The sequence below is a fragment of the Coccinella septempunctata genome, chromosome 1 (genome assembly GCF_907165205.1).
Source record: "Coccinella septempunctata chromosome 1, icCocSept1.1, whole genome shotgun sequence".
NCBI lineage: Eukaryota > Metazoa > Arthropoda > Insecta > Coleoptera > Coccinellidae > Coccinella > Coccinella septempunctata.
In genome coordinates, this window is record NC_058189.1 from 2,756,933 (window position 1) to 2,772,041 (window position 15,109).

At 36.1% G+C, this 15,109-nt stretch overlaps 2 protein-coding genes across 3 annotated transcripts in view; both read left to right on the plus strand.

The window, feature by feature from the left end:
- The window catches only part of LOC123306226 (roundabout homolog 2-like), a 256,341-nt gene that overhangs the window by 8,815 nt on the left and 232,417 nt on the right, over positions 1-15,109 (plus strand). The window lies entirely within an intron of this gene.
- On the plus strand, positions 1,820-6,667 carry LOC123307216. 2 transcript variants are annotated; one of them, XM_044889818.1, is made up of 2 exons: positions 1,820-3,686; positions 5,495-6,667. In XM_044889818.1, exon 2 carries the CDS (start codon positions 5,594-5,596, stop codon positions 6,506-6,508), a length of 915 nt encoding a protein of 304 aa, XP_044745753.1. In that variant the 5' UTR covers positions 1,820-3,686; positions 5,495-5,593; the 3' UTR covers positions 6,509-6,667. Both variants share the same exon structure in this region, with proteins under 2 accessions (XP_044745753.1, XP_044746487.1).

The window sequence follows — 15,109 nt, forward strand, 5'->3', positions numbered from 1 at the left end:
GAACTCCCGAACTAAGGACGACCCTTAAATTCTTGCTCTTATGCGATCAGAATTTCTGAAATCTCGCTTGGTCGGCCGTTTGGAAATTCCTGTTTCAGACATTTCCACCCGTTGGAAACGTTCTCCTGGATCCAACTCCTGAACTCGGCCTGTGAACTTTGCACTAAACCGGTATGACAACCGGAAATGATCCTCACTAAACTTCGCCGAGTTCACACGATACGGAACTTGGGGGAGGAAGAAACCGTCATATTTCGTGATTTTTATGATTTTCTAGAAACTTAAATTGAGCATTTGAACACCGAATGTTTCACGCAATGTTGGAGGATGAAAGATTATCCAAAAGAAAGTCCTACATGGTCAGAAATTTTCATTCATTGAATAGTGGAAGAGATATTATTCATTCATTAAGCATAAAACGGCCTAACTCCAATAAAAATGCTCGACGAAATCATCCAAAAGCTTCAAATTGATCATTTATCAACGTGAATTTTAATAAAATCAAAAAACTGAAAACATGATTCAGTGATAAGCAATTATAGTTAAATAACTCATGTAGGTGACAATATTGGAAAATCCTTAGCCTTCTATAGAACCAAACAAAATTTCAATGTCAAAATATTTTATTACTTAACATATTCTCCTCTTAATTGGATACATTTATTACAGCGAAACTGCAACGTCTCTAGACCTTTCAAAAAATATGTTTCTTCTTACTCTGCAAACCAAACCACAGCTTTTATTACCTCCTCATTGTAGGGTAATTTACGACCTTTCAAACATTTTTTCAGTTGAGGAAAGAGATGATAGTCGGATTGAGCCAAATCTGGTGAATAAGGGGGATGTTCTAGTAATTCAAACTCTAAATCACGAAGTTTTTGAATGGCAACATGAGATTTGTGTGCAGGGGCGTTGTCCTGCAAAAACAAAACATCTTTGGATCCGCGCCTTTTCTCTTTAATTTTTTCCCTTTACACTTTATTACTGACCACTGTCAGTAATCTCGAATAGTAATCTCCGGTTATTGTTTTACCCTCATCCAAAAAATCAATCATGACTACTCCATGGCAATTAGAAAAAAACTGAAGCAAGAACTTTTCCAGCAGATTTTTGGACACGAAACTTCTTAGGACTTGGAGAACCAGAGTGTAGCCATTCCATCGATTGTTGCTTTGTTTCTGGATCGTAGAAATGTACCCAATTCTCATCCAGAGTAACAATTCGGTTTAAGAAGTCTACATCGTTTTCAAATCGAGCACAGATGGAACGCGATGCTTCTACCCTTGCAAGCTTCTGGTCAACATTCAAACATTTGGGGATCCATTTTCCTTCGCTTGTCCTTGATATAATTATCACATTGTAGTTTCCGTGAAACCTACTCCGTCAGCACGATTCTTAAGAGTTGACGAAAAACAGGCCTCTCTTCGTCGTCCCATAATATCCCGGTACACCATATATCCATTCCGTTTTTCGTGCTCCGCAGCATAACATCGGGTTAATTGACACACAAGCTACGTGTATTTTAAAGAAAAAAATGCCCAAACGAAGCCGTTCTTCTCCTGTGCGTGGAAGGAAATATAGTGAAATAAAAAGGATGAAAAAACAATTACGCGAGATGCAGAATCAATTGTGCAAAATTTTGAGTGATGATTCTAGTGATTCAGTGGCTAGTTCTGAAGACGAATTATCAGGTAGGCTCTGTTTCTGTCTTTACCTAGATACACTAATTTACTTCTGTGTCTCACAAAATGAACCGATAATCATTGTATTTCACGTTTAACGAGGAAGAAGAACGATGATAAGAAGTAACCATTGGTTATCTAAAATGGAATTATAAAAAAAAAAAAAAAATTCATATTCCTAGAATGGTTCAATTGTCCAATTGTTTTCAAGAGTTATGAACGATGATTTTCAAGTTAGAACTTTCACTACTTTGTAAAAAGATCACCTGTCGCTCAAACAAACAGGAGAAACGTTCGTTATCTCCTGAGAGAGCCCCTCAAAGGAAAATTGTTCGATTTTCTGGGCTCTCTCGTTGAGCATTTTATCATTTTCGAATTGCATTCGGTCGAATCAATTCTCGACAGGTTGCGATGTGGTCACCTTTTTGATTGTTAGCCTTGAGTGTTATTATTTATCAAGGTTATTAATTAAAAAAAGGTAAATTCTAGGTAGGTTCAAATCCGCCACATTACGCTTAGATCTTTCCTACTGCTTATGATAAGGGTAACGGTCGTTGTCCCTTGAGACAGCTTATAAAAAGGAAAATTGTTCGATTTTCTGGGCTGTCTCAGAAAGCAGTTATTTGATGATATGCCGGCCGGATATCTCAAATAGAATTCGTTCGAATTCATTCTCAAAAGAAAGGAAACAAAGTATTGAAATAATAACAGTAATGATAATAATCATAATCGTTTTCAACTTGAGTGGACAATAACCTCAGAATTCATATTCCCTTTTTTTCCACTGAAATATCAACTGGAAGCTTATTCAGTTTATTTTATAGTGTATATCAATTCTATTGCACTGGCTATTCGTGGAATATCAGTTGGAAGGCCTGTTGGTATGTCCAATACTAATTAAAATGAAAGCATTTCTTAAATCGAAATAATAAATTCCCTCATAGGATTTCCTATAGTGGATATTCCAAAGTCAGCGGTTCTCACAATCAGTATCAACTCAAGTTTATGAAGCTGTCAACGCTCCTTGAGATTGTTTATGTTATCGAGAGCCGAGCCAGAGTTTCTCTCTGGCTGAGTTGTAATTCAATGGGCCTATTCGAATATTTAGGGATTCGAATTAGAATATTGGTTGAAGTCAGTTTTTTTTGATTTTACAGATAATCTTGAACACGAATCTCAACCTAATATCTTGGAGCCTGAAATAAATATTGTCGAAGAAAATTCGACCGCTTTGGATAGTGATCTTCCAGAACAGAATTTAAGCGTATTGGGTCTCAAGCCAAATGTTGACAGTATCGATGGTGAACCAATTCATGATGAAATTGCCATTCGTTGGAATTCCTATTTGTTGAAGGGTTTAACGAAAGACCAGCGAAACGATCTTCATAAAACTTATAAAATCCCTGTAAATTGTAAAGCTCTGCTCCCTCCACAGGTTAATAGTGAAATCAAAGCTTTATTACCTAAATCCGCACAGGAACATGATAAATATATGGCCAACTTACAACAGCAGCAGGCTCACGGCCTATCAGCCTTAGGCACCCTACTACAAAACATGCTTCCTAACTTAGAACAATCGGAAAATGTCAAGATTTTAGCAGACGCTTGTCAATTGTTTAGCAACGTTCATCATGACATATCGGCTCACCGAAAATATAAAATAATTCCCCATTTGAGTTACGATTGTAAAAAGGTCGCGAGAAGTATGGAGATGGATGAATTCCTTTTCAACAAAACTTTCGCAGAGGCGGTTAAAACGGAGCAGTCTTTAAAGAAGGCCAGTGCTGTCTTCAAAAATAAGAAATCTTGGCAACAGCCGTATTCACAACCTGGACCTTCAGGTTCACAGACTCCCAAGAATTATTTAAACGAACAGCGTCCAATTTACAAGGGACGCAAAAAGGAGAGGGGGGAGAAAAAGGAGAAGAATTCGTTAGATCACCGCCCCAGATACAGGAACACAGCCAAGAAATTTTACAAACGATATTAAGTCCCACGTCAGAGGTAAGCCGCTACGCCGGAAGACTTTCCAGTTTTATTCAAACTTGGAGTACTATTACACATGACCATTCAGTTTTGGGATGGGTTAGGGGTGTATCTATTCCCTTCAATTCGAAACCTCGACAGATATTCGAACCTTCAGTAAAAATCATTCAGGAGCAAATGAATGATTATAGGCAATCGGTAGACGATTTGATTAAAATAGGCGCTATAGAAGAATGTCTTCCGACAGCGGGGCAGTTCATATCTTCTTATTTTTTGATAAGAAAATCAAATGGTAAAAACAGATTTATATTGAATCTCAAGAAACTTAATACTTTCATTGATGCTCCTCATTTTAAATTGGAGGATTATAGAACTGTTTTGAAACTCTTGAGTAAAAATTGTTTCCTATCAAATATAGATCTTAAAGATGCCTATTTTCTTGTGCCCATAAAGCAAAAATGCAAGAAATATCTGAGGTTCAGATTCAATAATATATTGTATCAGTTCAATAGTTTACCGTTTGGCCTTAACATAGCCCCTTATATATTTACTAAACTGCTGAAACCAGTAGCCAAGAAACTTAGACTTTCTGGTATTGTGACAGTTTTTTATTTGGATGACATTCTTATAGTTGGAAGAAATGAGGAAGAATGTTCTTGCAATACACAGTTAGCACTTGGACTTCTTCAAAATTTGGGTTTTATAATAAACCGGGAAAAAAGTACATTGAAACCTAAACAATGCATTAAATTTCTGGGTTTCATTTACGATACCGTGAATATGCGCATATCATACCCAGAAGATAAAATAATCGTCATTCAAAAACTGATTAAAAAATTCATGGAAACGAACAAAAACCAGGACTTGAAAGATTTCGCTACGATGATAGGCAAATTTGTAGCATCTTGCCCCGCCACATCTTACGGGTTCATTCATATAAAACCGTTTGAGAGATTAAAATACAAGTCATTGTTAGGGGACTGCCTAAATTATCAAAAGAAAATTACTTTACCAAATTCTCTGAAAACTGAATTGGATTGGTGGTATAAAAATGTCGGGTTAGGACAGAATATAAAAACTAAGCCTTTCTCTGTTGAAATATTTTCAGACGCCTCACAGACAGGGTGGGGAGCCTTTTGTGAGGGTTTAAAATGTCACGGATTCTGGGACAACGAGGAATCTAAAATGCATATAAATTTCCTAGAAATCAAGGCCGCATTTTATGCCCTGAAATCCTTTGCCAAAGTCCAAACTGATATTCGTATATTATTGAGAATAGACAATCAGACTGCTATTTCCTGCATTAACCGAGGCGGAAGTATAAAATATTCATATTTAAATTCTATCACTAGAGAATTGTGGAAATGGTGTGAGGAGAGGCATATTTCAGTATACGCTAGTTACATTTCTTCAAAAGCAAATACAGATGCTGATGCAGAATCGAGATCGTTATCAATAGACATAGAGTATGAATTGAATGAAAAAGCATTCGAACAAATTAAATTAAAACTTGGAAACCCAGAAATAGATCTATTCGCCACAAGAATAAACAAGAAGTGTGAAAAATTCATTTCATGGTTTCCTGATCCAGATTCTTTTTCAGTTGATGCTTTCACCACAGATTGGTCGAAATATTTTTTTTATGCCTTTCCTCCTTTCTCCATAATAACGAGGGTTCTTGAAAAAATCATCCAAGAAAGAGCATCAGGAATAGTGGTTGTTCCATATTGGCCATCACAACCATGGTTTCCTTTATACAATAAATTATTAGTCGAACAACCCCTTATCTTCAGACCGGATAAATATTTACTCATTTCTCCTTTTAGAGAGAGTCATCCACTTCACAAGGAGATTTCCCTGGTGGCGGGGAAATTATTCGGAAGACTCTTCTGAATAAAGGGGTTCCTGAGTGTGCCATTGATGTCATGATCGCATCTTTAACAAAAAGCACTATGAAGCAGTATTCAGCATGTTTCAAAAAGTATTGGAATTTTTGCCTAAGTAAAGGACAAGATCCATTTGTGTATAAATTACAAACTTACTTAGAATTTTTATCAGAACACTTAAACCAAGGAAATTCCTTTTCGGTAATCAATTCATATAGATCAGCGTTAAATTTAATATTTGGTCCTTTAGAAACCGGTGATCAGAAAATAATAACAAGATTTTTGAAAGGCGTTGCCAATGTTCACCCACCAAGACCTAAATATTCTTTCACGTGGAACCCTGATCCGGTCCTGGAACACTTAGAATCATTATACCCTTTAGAAAATCTAACTATAGAATTGCTAGTAAAGAAACTTGTCACACTTATGGCTCTGACTTCAGCTAGTAGGGTACAAACACTCTCAGTAATAAAACTTGAGAACATCAATATTAAGCCAGACAAAATTGAGATAAAAATTCCGGAAAGAATAAAAACGACTGCCCCAGGTAGATATCAACCATTGTTGATTTTTCCATTTTTTAACAATAATCCGAAACTGTGTGTAGCCTCCACTATTGTAGCATATATAAATCAAACACAGTTGTGTCGCAAAGATGTGAAGAATCTCATATTGACCTTAAGAAAACCTATTCACGCTGCATCTTCACAGACCATAAGTCGCTGGATCAAAAAGACCTTGTATGATGCAGGAATAGATACATCAGTCTACTCTGCCCATAGTATAAGGCATGCATCCACATCAGCCGCTTTTAGGGCTGGTGTAAATATCGAACAAATTCGAAATACGGCAGGTTGGACACCGACTTCAAAAACTTTTTTCAAATTTTACAATAGACCCTTGAAAGAACCTAACGATAATTTTGCCAGGGCAATTATGAACCTGGGCAAATAATTTTTTTTGTAATTTCATGTTACTTGATAGTACCTGTACCTTTTATTATTCTGTCTCAATTAAAGACGATTCTGGAACTGTTACTTTAATTCCAGATTGTGATGATTCACTCTGTATGAAATATTCAATTTATATACTGAATATATTTTATTCGAAAAATCCCTTTTTTACTCTGAACATCTACAATGTGATAATTATATCAAGGACAAGCGAAGGAAAATTAATAAATTAATCGACTTACCTGAAGGAAGATTAATTGTAATTTTCCGAGCTTGTCCGTAGATATAATTATAACCCACCCTCCCAGATTATAGGTTTCATTAGATACTTACTACCTAAATCTAGCTCCCTGATGTAAGGTGATTTTTCGAGAGTCGCACTTTCACGGAATGGATATATGGTGTACCGGGATATTATGGGACGACGAAGAGAGGCCTGTTTTTCGTCAACTCTTAAGAATCGTGCTGACGGAGTAGGTTTCACGGAAACTACAATGTGATAATTATATCTACGGACAAGCTCGGAAAATTACAATTAATCTTCCTTCAGGTAAGTCGATTAATTTATTAATTTTACAGCAATTTTTCTCATATCCAAATTGACGTAAACTATAATGATGAACACGTTCGTATGAAATATTCAGTGCTTCAGATATCCGTTTTAGCCCAATTCGACTGTCTGATAAAATCATGTCATGAACTGCATCGATATATTCGGGGACTGACATAGAAACTGGCCTTCCCGATCGGTCATCATCTTCAATGGAAAATTTACCTCTTTTGAAGCTCGCAGTCCAATTTTTCATGGTCGCGTACGAAAGACATTGATTACCAAGGGTATTAAGCATATTTTTGTAAATATGCTTACCTCTTAACCCTTTTAAATACAGGTACTTGATGATGGCTCGACACTCCAATTTTTCGGTTTTCACAATTTCGGAGGACATCTTCTTTATTTTAATTTATTGCGTAACTTTGGTTTACTGTTTTGACCGCAAACTTCACACTGCCACTTCTAATGAGTTATTGTTCGTTGCCATGATAACTCAATATTTTTTTACGCATGGAACTGGTCTAGGCTAACTAGATATCAATACATCCTCGTTTATTTCAGTTTTTTAGTTTAATTGTGGATTCTCATGCAGTATCGACCACATCAATTCAATACTTGAATTTTTCAATAAAACATCATTACAAATGGCAATCTTTATCAACATAAATTTATCTGAAAGATAGACATTGAAAGAGAAACAGCAACTATTGAGACAAGAGATGCATCCATCAAAGTAAGTTATGAAACCAAAAATTGAAACAAATAATTTAAACTCAACTTCCACATTCATTTCGTAAGGTTTTGTTTTATGACAAGAGTATCCGGATGCTATATTGCTAACATTTAGTTTTTTTAAATTAACAAAATTGTTGAGCAATTCATATTCAAAAGTACCCTGAATTTTTTTCCCATATTATTTATGTCCGGTTATGTTTTCAAGCATTTATCACTACTTGTTTGGGGAACGTAGATCTGTATTCAATAGTTGAAGGAAAAAACAAAATACACATTAAAATCTGTAAAATATTTGTACGAGTCAAAAACTCACCCTGTATATCCAATCTGATCACGAACCGTCGTAAGAAATATGTAAGAACAGTTGGAAGTTCATCATGTATAGATTTTTGGAATTTTGTCCGCATGTGTATAATAAGCTCCCCTTTAATTGCAAAATAACTACTCAATAATTTTCCATAATTCACCAGAAAATCTCAAGATGAGTTTCATGATGTATTGCAAAAACTCACGTTGTTCTTGCCTATGTAATTCTTCATTTCGTTTTTGCAACTGTACTCTCGCGCTAAACATATATGAATAACCTAGCCATTAAATTTTCGAATATCGTGACTGTAAGTGGAATATTGCTTTTTTCTGTGAACTGCTGTGAATGGCTTCCGGATGGGGACTGAAGTAGAACGAAGCCATCAATATTGCCGTCGTGACTCGCACTTGACCAACTTTTTCTCTCATACATCCTTCCATACTGATTAGTCTCAGTTTCCGCCCTGTATCAGTTGATCGTGATGCCTAGGGATGGTAATTTTCGAGAAAACGTGGATGTATCGACACTGGTAAACATCGTTGTAACAGACATCGAAAAGTTCGATATTTCGCATAGTGATGTTCGATATAATCAATTGGAGTTTTTAAAGAATCTACAGGGTGAGTCCTTGACTCGTACAAATATTTTAACGGTAGATTATTGAGGTCTAAAGATACATTTTTTCTGATTCGGCTCTGATAGAAAGATATAGCCATTTTATATTTTCAAAATGAGCTGTGCCACCCCTGGAAAAGCAAAATTAATTTCAGAATAACCAGGTGAATCTGCGACACTACACATCTGTGGATCTTTCAAACAGAGTTGTTTCAGCCAAAGTACACAATTATTCAAATTTAACAGATATTTTTTAATTACTGACCATCAAATTACTCGAAAATTATACGCATTATACGAGAAAATATGAAGAATTCTTTAATTTTAAACAACTTTCAAATATTCATTAGATTAGAATTAGAAATTTCTTTCTAAAGTTCTTTGAATTTGTGGTATTTTAATGGTACATAATGGTGATAATTGGAAAACTGGAAGACGTGGGTGATATCTTATGTCCGAAAAAGATTAATCAAATAAATGAAAAACTATATTCTGAAATTAATTTCATTCCAACTGTTTGTGAGATAAAATTAACATTTTTTCATGGTTTTCCACCAGCCTGTATCTTTTAAACCGAGCTGATGCTGAAAAAATGGTAGGGGAAGTGTTTCTTTTGACCTCAAGAATCAACTGTTCAAATATTTGTACGAGTCGGAGACTCAGCCTGTACACATAGGCTGCAATCAATAATGTGTTTCAAGCAGAGCTCTAGTAGATGTTTTAAGTTACCTCATGAGTAAAGTCTGCTGAAGTCTTGAAGAATGTTAAAAATCGAGTAATCTCTACATTTCATTTTATTTCACTAATACGACCCACGCAGGTTGCTAAATACAGGGATTACTGTATAAATCGAGTATAGAAAGAATAAGTTTATCAATAGGGAACTTGAAGGTTTAGAAGTCTTTCCCGAGGTCTTTCCAGGTACAAAGGAGCTTAGATGATAGTTTGCTCCAAAAAAAGAAAGTGGAATAATAGAAATAAATATAAAATAGTATACAAAGGTTCTGAAATATCAAATATGTATTTCATACGCTGATACATCTGATAATGAAAACCTCGAATCATTGGTCGTTGGAAATTGTTTTCTTTCAATGTTTTTCCCGATAAACAAACTTATGGTCGAGTATCTCTCGCCCCCTGTTCAACTCTTCCATGGGTTAGATAGACATGAGCCAATTTTCGGTTCTTAAAAAAAGAATCTAGTTATCTATTTGAGCATGATATCTTCAAAAAACTGAGTTGACACCAATTACAGATACAACTTAAGTGGCTTTAGAGAGAAAAAGGGTTCAACTCTGTCGGACCCTCCATACAATAGGTGGTCAGAAAAATCTCTAAAATGAAGAGATAAAACCAAATGCGGGGAGTACCGTGGGTTCACGGAGTGTAGCAAGTTCATTTATACTAAGCTATAGGGTGTGCAAGTGGAAACTCTTCGGGAAAGACCGGTGGTAGAGCTTCCAAGTCTGGATACTCTAGCTATGTATAAAAGTGCAGTCTTACAGAGCTGCATGTCCTTAGCTAAACCTCTTCTTCTGATAGTTTTCTAAAGCTGTCAGCTCTTAAGAACATTTGCTAAATGGTAAATTACGAGTGAAAAACCTTAACCAGATCACAGCCGTCTATAAACTCTTGTGTGTGTGCTGTGATGAGATATTGAAAAAGTACTGAACATTGAAATGACATAAACTCGATATAGTATCGCATATTTCATTATTTTATTTTTGAAACTCATCGATGTTTGCGATACCAGGGTGTATCGTTTCTATCCCTGTCAATGCCCGTATATCCAGGCAGCTAGGCGCCGTTGATCGCTCAATATATGGAAGGAATAAGATGCGCTGTGCCCTTGGGAATGAACCCTATTCGATACACTTCACTTTTTGTAATATTTATATCGCCGTGACGACATACATGGAAACGGGATTTAAACATAATAAGAGAATAGAAGGATATGCAATTACGGAATCTGTTGGAAAGAATCCTTCGAGCGATATCTGAGGACGTTAAGGCTCGACTTAAATTGGAACTACTTACGTTTTATTGGCTGAAATGGGGAGGATGGGCAAGAAATGGGTTCCGATCGAAATCAATAGGGAACGAGCTTTCAAAAATGTCGGTCATCATAAGTCATGGGTTACTCGATTGGATTTGATGTTTTGTATCTGAACGTGCTTTGCAGCACTTTTTTCTCATATCTATTGTAACGTGGTCACCTCGGAGAAAACTTATCTCGAGCGCCAGCTATTCTTTTCACTAGAAAGAATAGCAAACCTACCAGAGTAGCTGCTAGTCGGAGACAGAGTTCGCTGTTATCTAGGGTGGTAGCGATAACGAAGTAGTCAAAATCAAATTATGTACTAGTTTATTCACACCTTCGGAAACTGATTATATGTACAACGGAGATATGTGTAGGTATGAAATATGAGCTAATCTATCAGCAAACATACATTCGGGAAATTCTATCCGGTCACGAGCACGTTGTAAAGTTTATACCGGGTACAGTGAAAAATCAAAGGTTGTTCAATAAAATGCGCCAACCAGAACTGACGAAATGAATACTAAGGATGACCTCGCTAAGTGAAATGACTTGCTATACGGTATCGGGATGTAATTAATTGTATTTCTCCAATGAGAAGAAACACAACCAGGGCGGATCTATTCGAGACTTTTACTCGCTACCCCAAGGGCTTACGCTCCATGACTGATAGCGAAGAAAAGGTCTATTTTTAGCGCAACTACGGGATTTCACTGACGACGAGCGGTATCTCTTATTCTCTACCCCAAGGGCTTACGCGCCATGACTGATAGAAAAGAAGAGATTTCGGATTCCATATTATGACGCGGAACGTGGACAGGGGGGTTTACGGGACTTTTCCTTCAGTACCCCAAGGGCTTACGCGCCATGACTGATAGCGAAGGGAAAAGTCAGACTCGCGAAACAGGGTAAAGTACGATGAAATATAACAGAAAGCCATACAGTACAGCAGTGTCAAAGAAGTAACCGGTGTAGGTCTAATTAAGAAACTGAACGGTAAAGACGGGGACCTACCTCCTTTATTTCAGGCACTCGCGGAAAACAAACGAAAACTAAAAATTAATTCCTAAGAGCACTAATACTCGCAACACAAAATTATTTATAAATTTGTTGAACGGCTTGTCGGGCACACAATTAAAGTCGAATCTCGGAAAAGTACTGAGCGTAAACTAACTAAAGAGACTGAAGTAAAAGGGCAGAAATCAAAAAGTAAAAGAGACCGTCGCGGGGAAAAATCTGCTTTTATAGGCAAATCCCCCCACACGTTAAAAATCTGAAAATTCCAGAATGCGACAAGAATGAGAAACGTCGTCAGCTCCGGTTTATCGCATATCAACATCAGAAAAACGACGAAATCTTCAACGGCATGCAAGAAAAACAACGTTAAACACAGATAAACGGTTTTTTACACTTACTATGCCTATCGGGATGAATGTACTGAATATTTGAGAATTAAATATTTTCCAAGGCGGAAATGTAAAATGAAAGGAATGCACTAAAATGAACTAGAATTTTTCTCAGAAAACTGGAGATCATTGCACTATTTTATCAATTCAGTCCTGATAAAAAGATATAGTCATTTTAGGTATTCATAATGAGCTGTGCCACCCCTGGAAAAACAAATTTACCTTTAGAATAACTAGCTAAATCTGTGACACTACACATCTATGGATCTTTTAAACAGAGTTGTATTGAGCCAAAGTACCCAATTTTTCAAATTCCACAGATACTGGAAAACGGCAAAGTGTACGGGATAATATGATGAATACTTTTATTCTACAAACGTGCAAATATTCATTAGATTAGATTCAACTCAGTTTCAAGAGTTGGGTTCTTTGAATTTTTGGTATTTTTATGGTACGTTATGGTCGAACGAGGAAACTGGAAAACGTGGGTGATATTTTGTGCTCGAATAATATTAATCGAATAAATGAAAAACTAAATTCCGAAATTCATTTCATTCGATAAAACCGTTTGTGAGATTGAACTAAAAATAATTTTTTTTATGATTTTTCAAATTTCGAATTTCAATTCAGAAACCTGATGGGATTCTTCGAATGATTGGTTGACAGGAGATTAGAACATTTCTCCGAAATGATTCAAATTTAGTCCGTCATGAATTTTGTGGAATTTAAGGGTAGGAATAGGGATGCATTTCAAGTTCTCGTTTTTGTTTCGAACCCGACTCGTGGCCATTTTGAATATTCAGCGAGTTAGAACAAGGAAAAGGCTCTGATGAGAGGGGGTGCATATTTTACATTCGAATCGTTTGATGCCGGTCGTGTTTACTCTGTAATCGATGTTGCTACGGAAAAATCGGACCGAGACAAGAACGCTGCAAATTCAACACCGAATATCGTTTTCATTGACCATTATCATCCCCCAATTATATATTTCGGACGATATTATATCGTCTCCATTTAATCAAACGAGGAAGGAAATTGAATGAAAAATATTTTTCCCTCACCAAATAAATATTGACGAAATACCACAAACAGGATGGAAATTTCTCTGATATTGAGCCCCTTTTAATTCAGCGGAAAGTATAATTCTTCGAAAGCGGAAATTCAGCAAATCTAACAGACATTTATGATTTTTGAATTTTTCGAAATAATTCAAATTTATATAATGAAAAAACGTTCAGAATTGGCTAATCTCAAACATAGTCTTTCAAATTGAGTGCAGATGCTCTTATTTATCTGGTGTTTGATATAAATACCTTGTCATATCTATGGTGATTGAAGTAAAACGCCTCTAACAGTAAGGAGGAGTTGTTAGTTGTGGTTGAGCTTTGTAGTTGGGGAGCCGACGATGCTACATCGGGATTTACTCGAGCGTCATGGAGACCTATTGGATTTTGAAGATTAGATGGTAGAAAGATAAAAAGGTTTTATGATGTATGCACTTTCAGCGGTGGGGAAAGCGTCTGCAGGTTTTCAAAGATGTGAGCATACTCGATCGTGTAAGATTAAGATACTGTATATGTCCTCTGTCTCTCAATTTGTGTGGTGGGGCTGGCCGTAAGGAAGAGTTGAAAATGGTAAAACAAATTTTTTTCGAGCGTGTCAGATTCTTAGAGGATATGTTAATTGGACCCAAAGGAAGATACTTTTCAAGCACTGACAATTCGGACGGGACGCAAGGTAACAGCGATCTTTTGAAAATGTAAAAAAAATCGTTACTGGTACATACTCGAGTGTGTCAGATTTTCATATAGATATTTAATATCGGTGTCATTAATCTGACCTCTAATTAGGGGGGGGATTTCTTAATCTGACAGTATAATGATGATAACAAGGCATTTTTTAAATATCTCCCTTCCTATACCTCTAATCATTTCTGTATTCATCATTGTAGATAATAAAATTCTATACAATTTTTGTCTGAAGCAATTTTACATACTCTTAACCGTTTTCGAGTTAGAGGGCGATAAGGGCGAGGAGCTTGGCCACACATGCGAAAGACCAAGGTCAATGTAGAAACCCAGTCTAATGTACAGGGTGGGCAAATTTCGATGTTTTAACACTACAGCTTTTGAACCAGAGGAAATAGACAAAATCTGATACCCCATTCTCGTTCTCTTTTTCTGAGAAACTAACAATTGTAGTAGTCATTTTTGGCCACTTTCTTTTGTTTTCGAGTTATACGCAAAAATTGGAAAAATTGCGATATTGAAATAAAATTATATCTCCGCTAATACTGATGATAGAGCTCTGAAATTCAAACTTTTTAAAGGCACTTTTTTACGTAGAATCCAGTGGCGTGCTCGCCTTTTTAGCAGGATTTTCAATTACGAAGCTATTACCCAAAGTTATGTTTTTTTAAATGTTCTCATTTAAAAAAACATTATAAGCAAAAATTGGAAAAATGGCGATATCGAAATAAATTTATATCTCCGCTAATACTGATGATAGAGCTCTGAAATTGAAACATTTTACAGGCACTTTTTTACGTAGAATCTAGTGGCGTTCTCGCCTTTTTAGCAGGATTTTTAATAACGAAGCTATTACCCAAAGTTATGTTTTTTTGAATGGGAACACTAGTTTTCTGTGCAATTTTTTGAAAGCTTAATTTTTACTGATTTCAAAAATATATAACATCATATGGTTTGTATCAATATAAATGATAGAAAATGGTCAAAAACCTTTTTTCTCAATATTTCTATGGCTATGATATGTGATTAACCACATATATCTTAAACTGGCACGCTAGAGTATGTACAATGATCTTTTTTTTACTATTCTGACAGGGTGTCTTAGACAATTCTCTCTATATACAGGTCTGAATTTGGTAGAGGTACTCTACAGGGTCCAAGGTATCTCCCCTTATATTAACCTGACACGCTCGAGTAAAT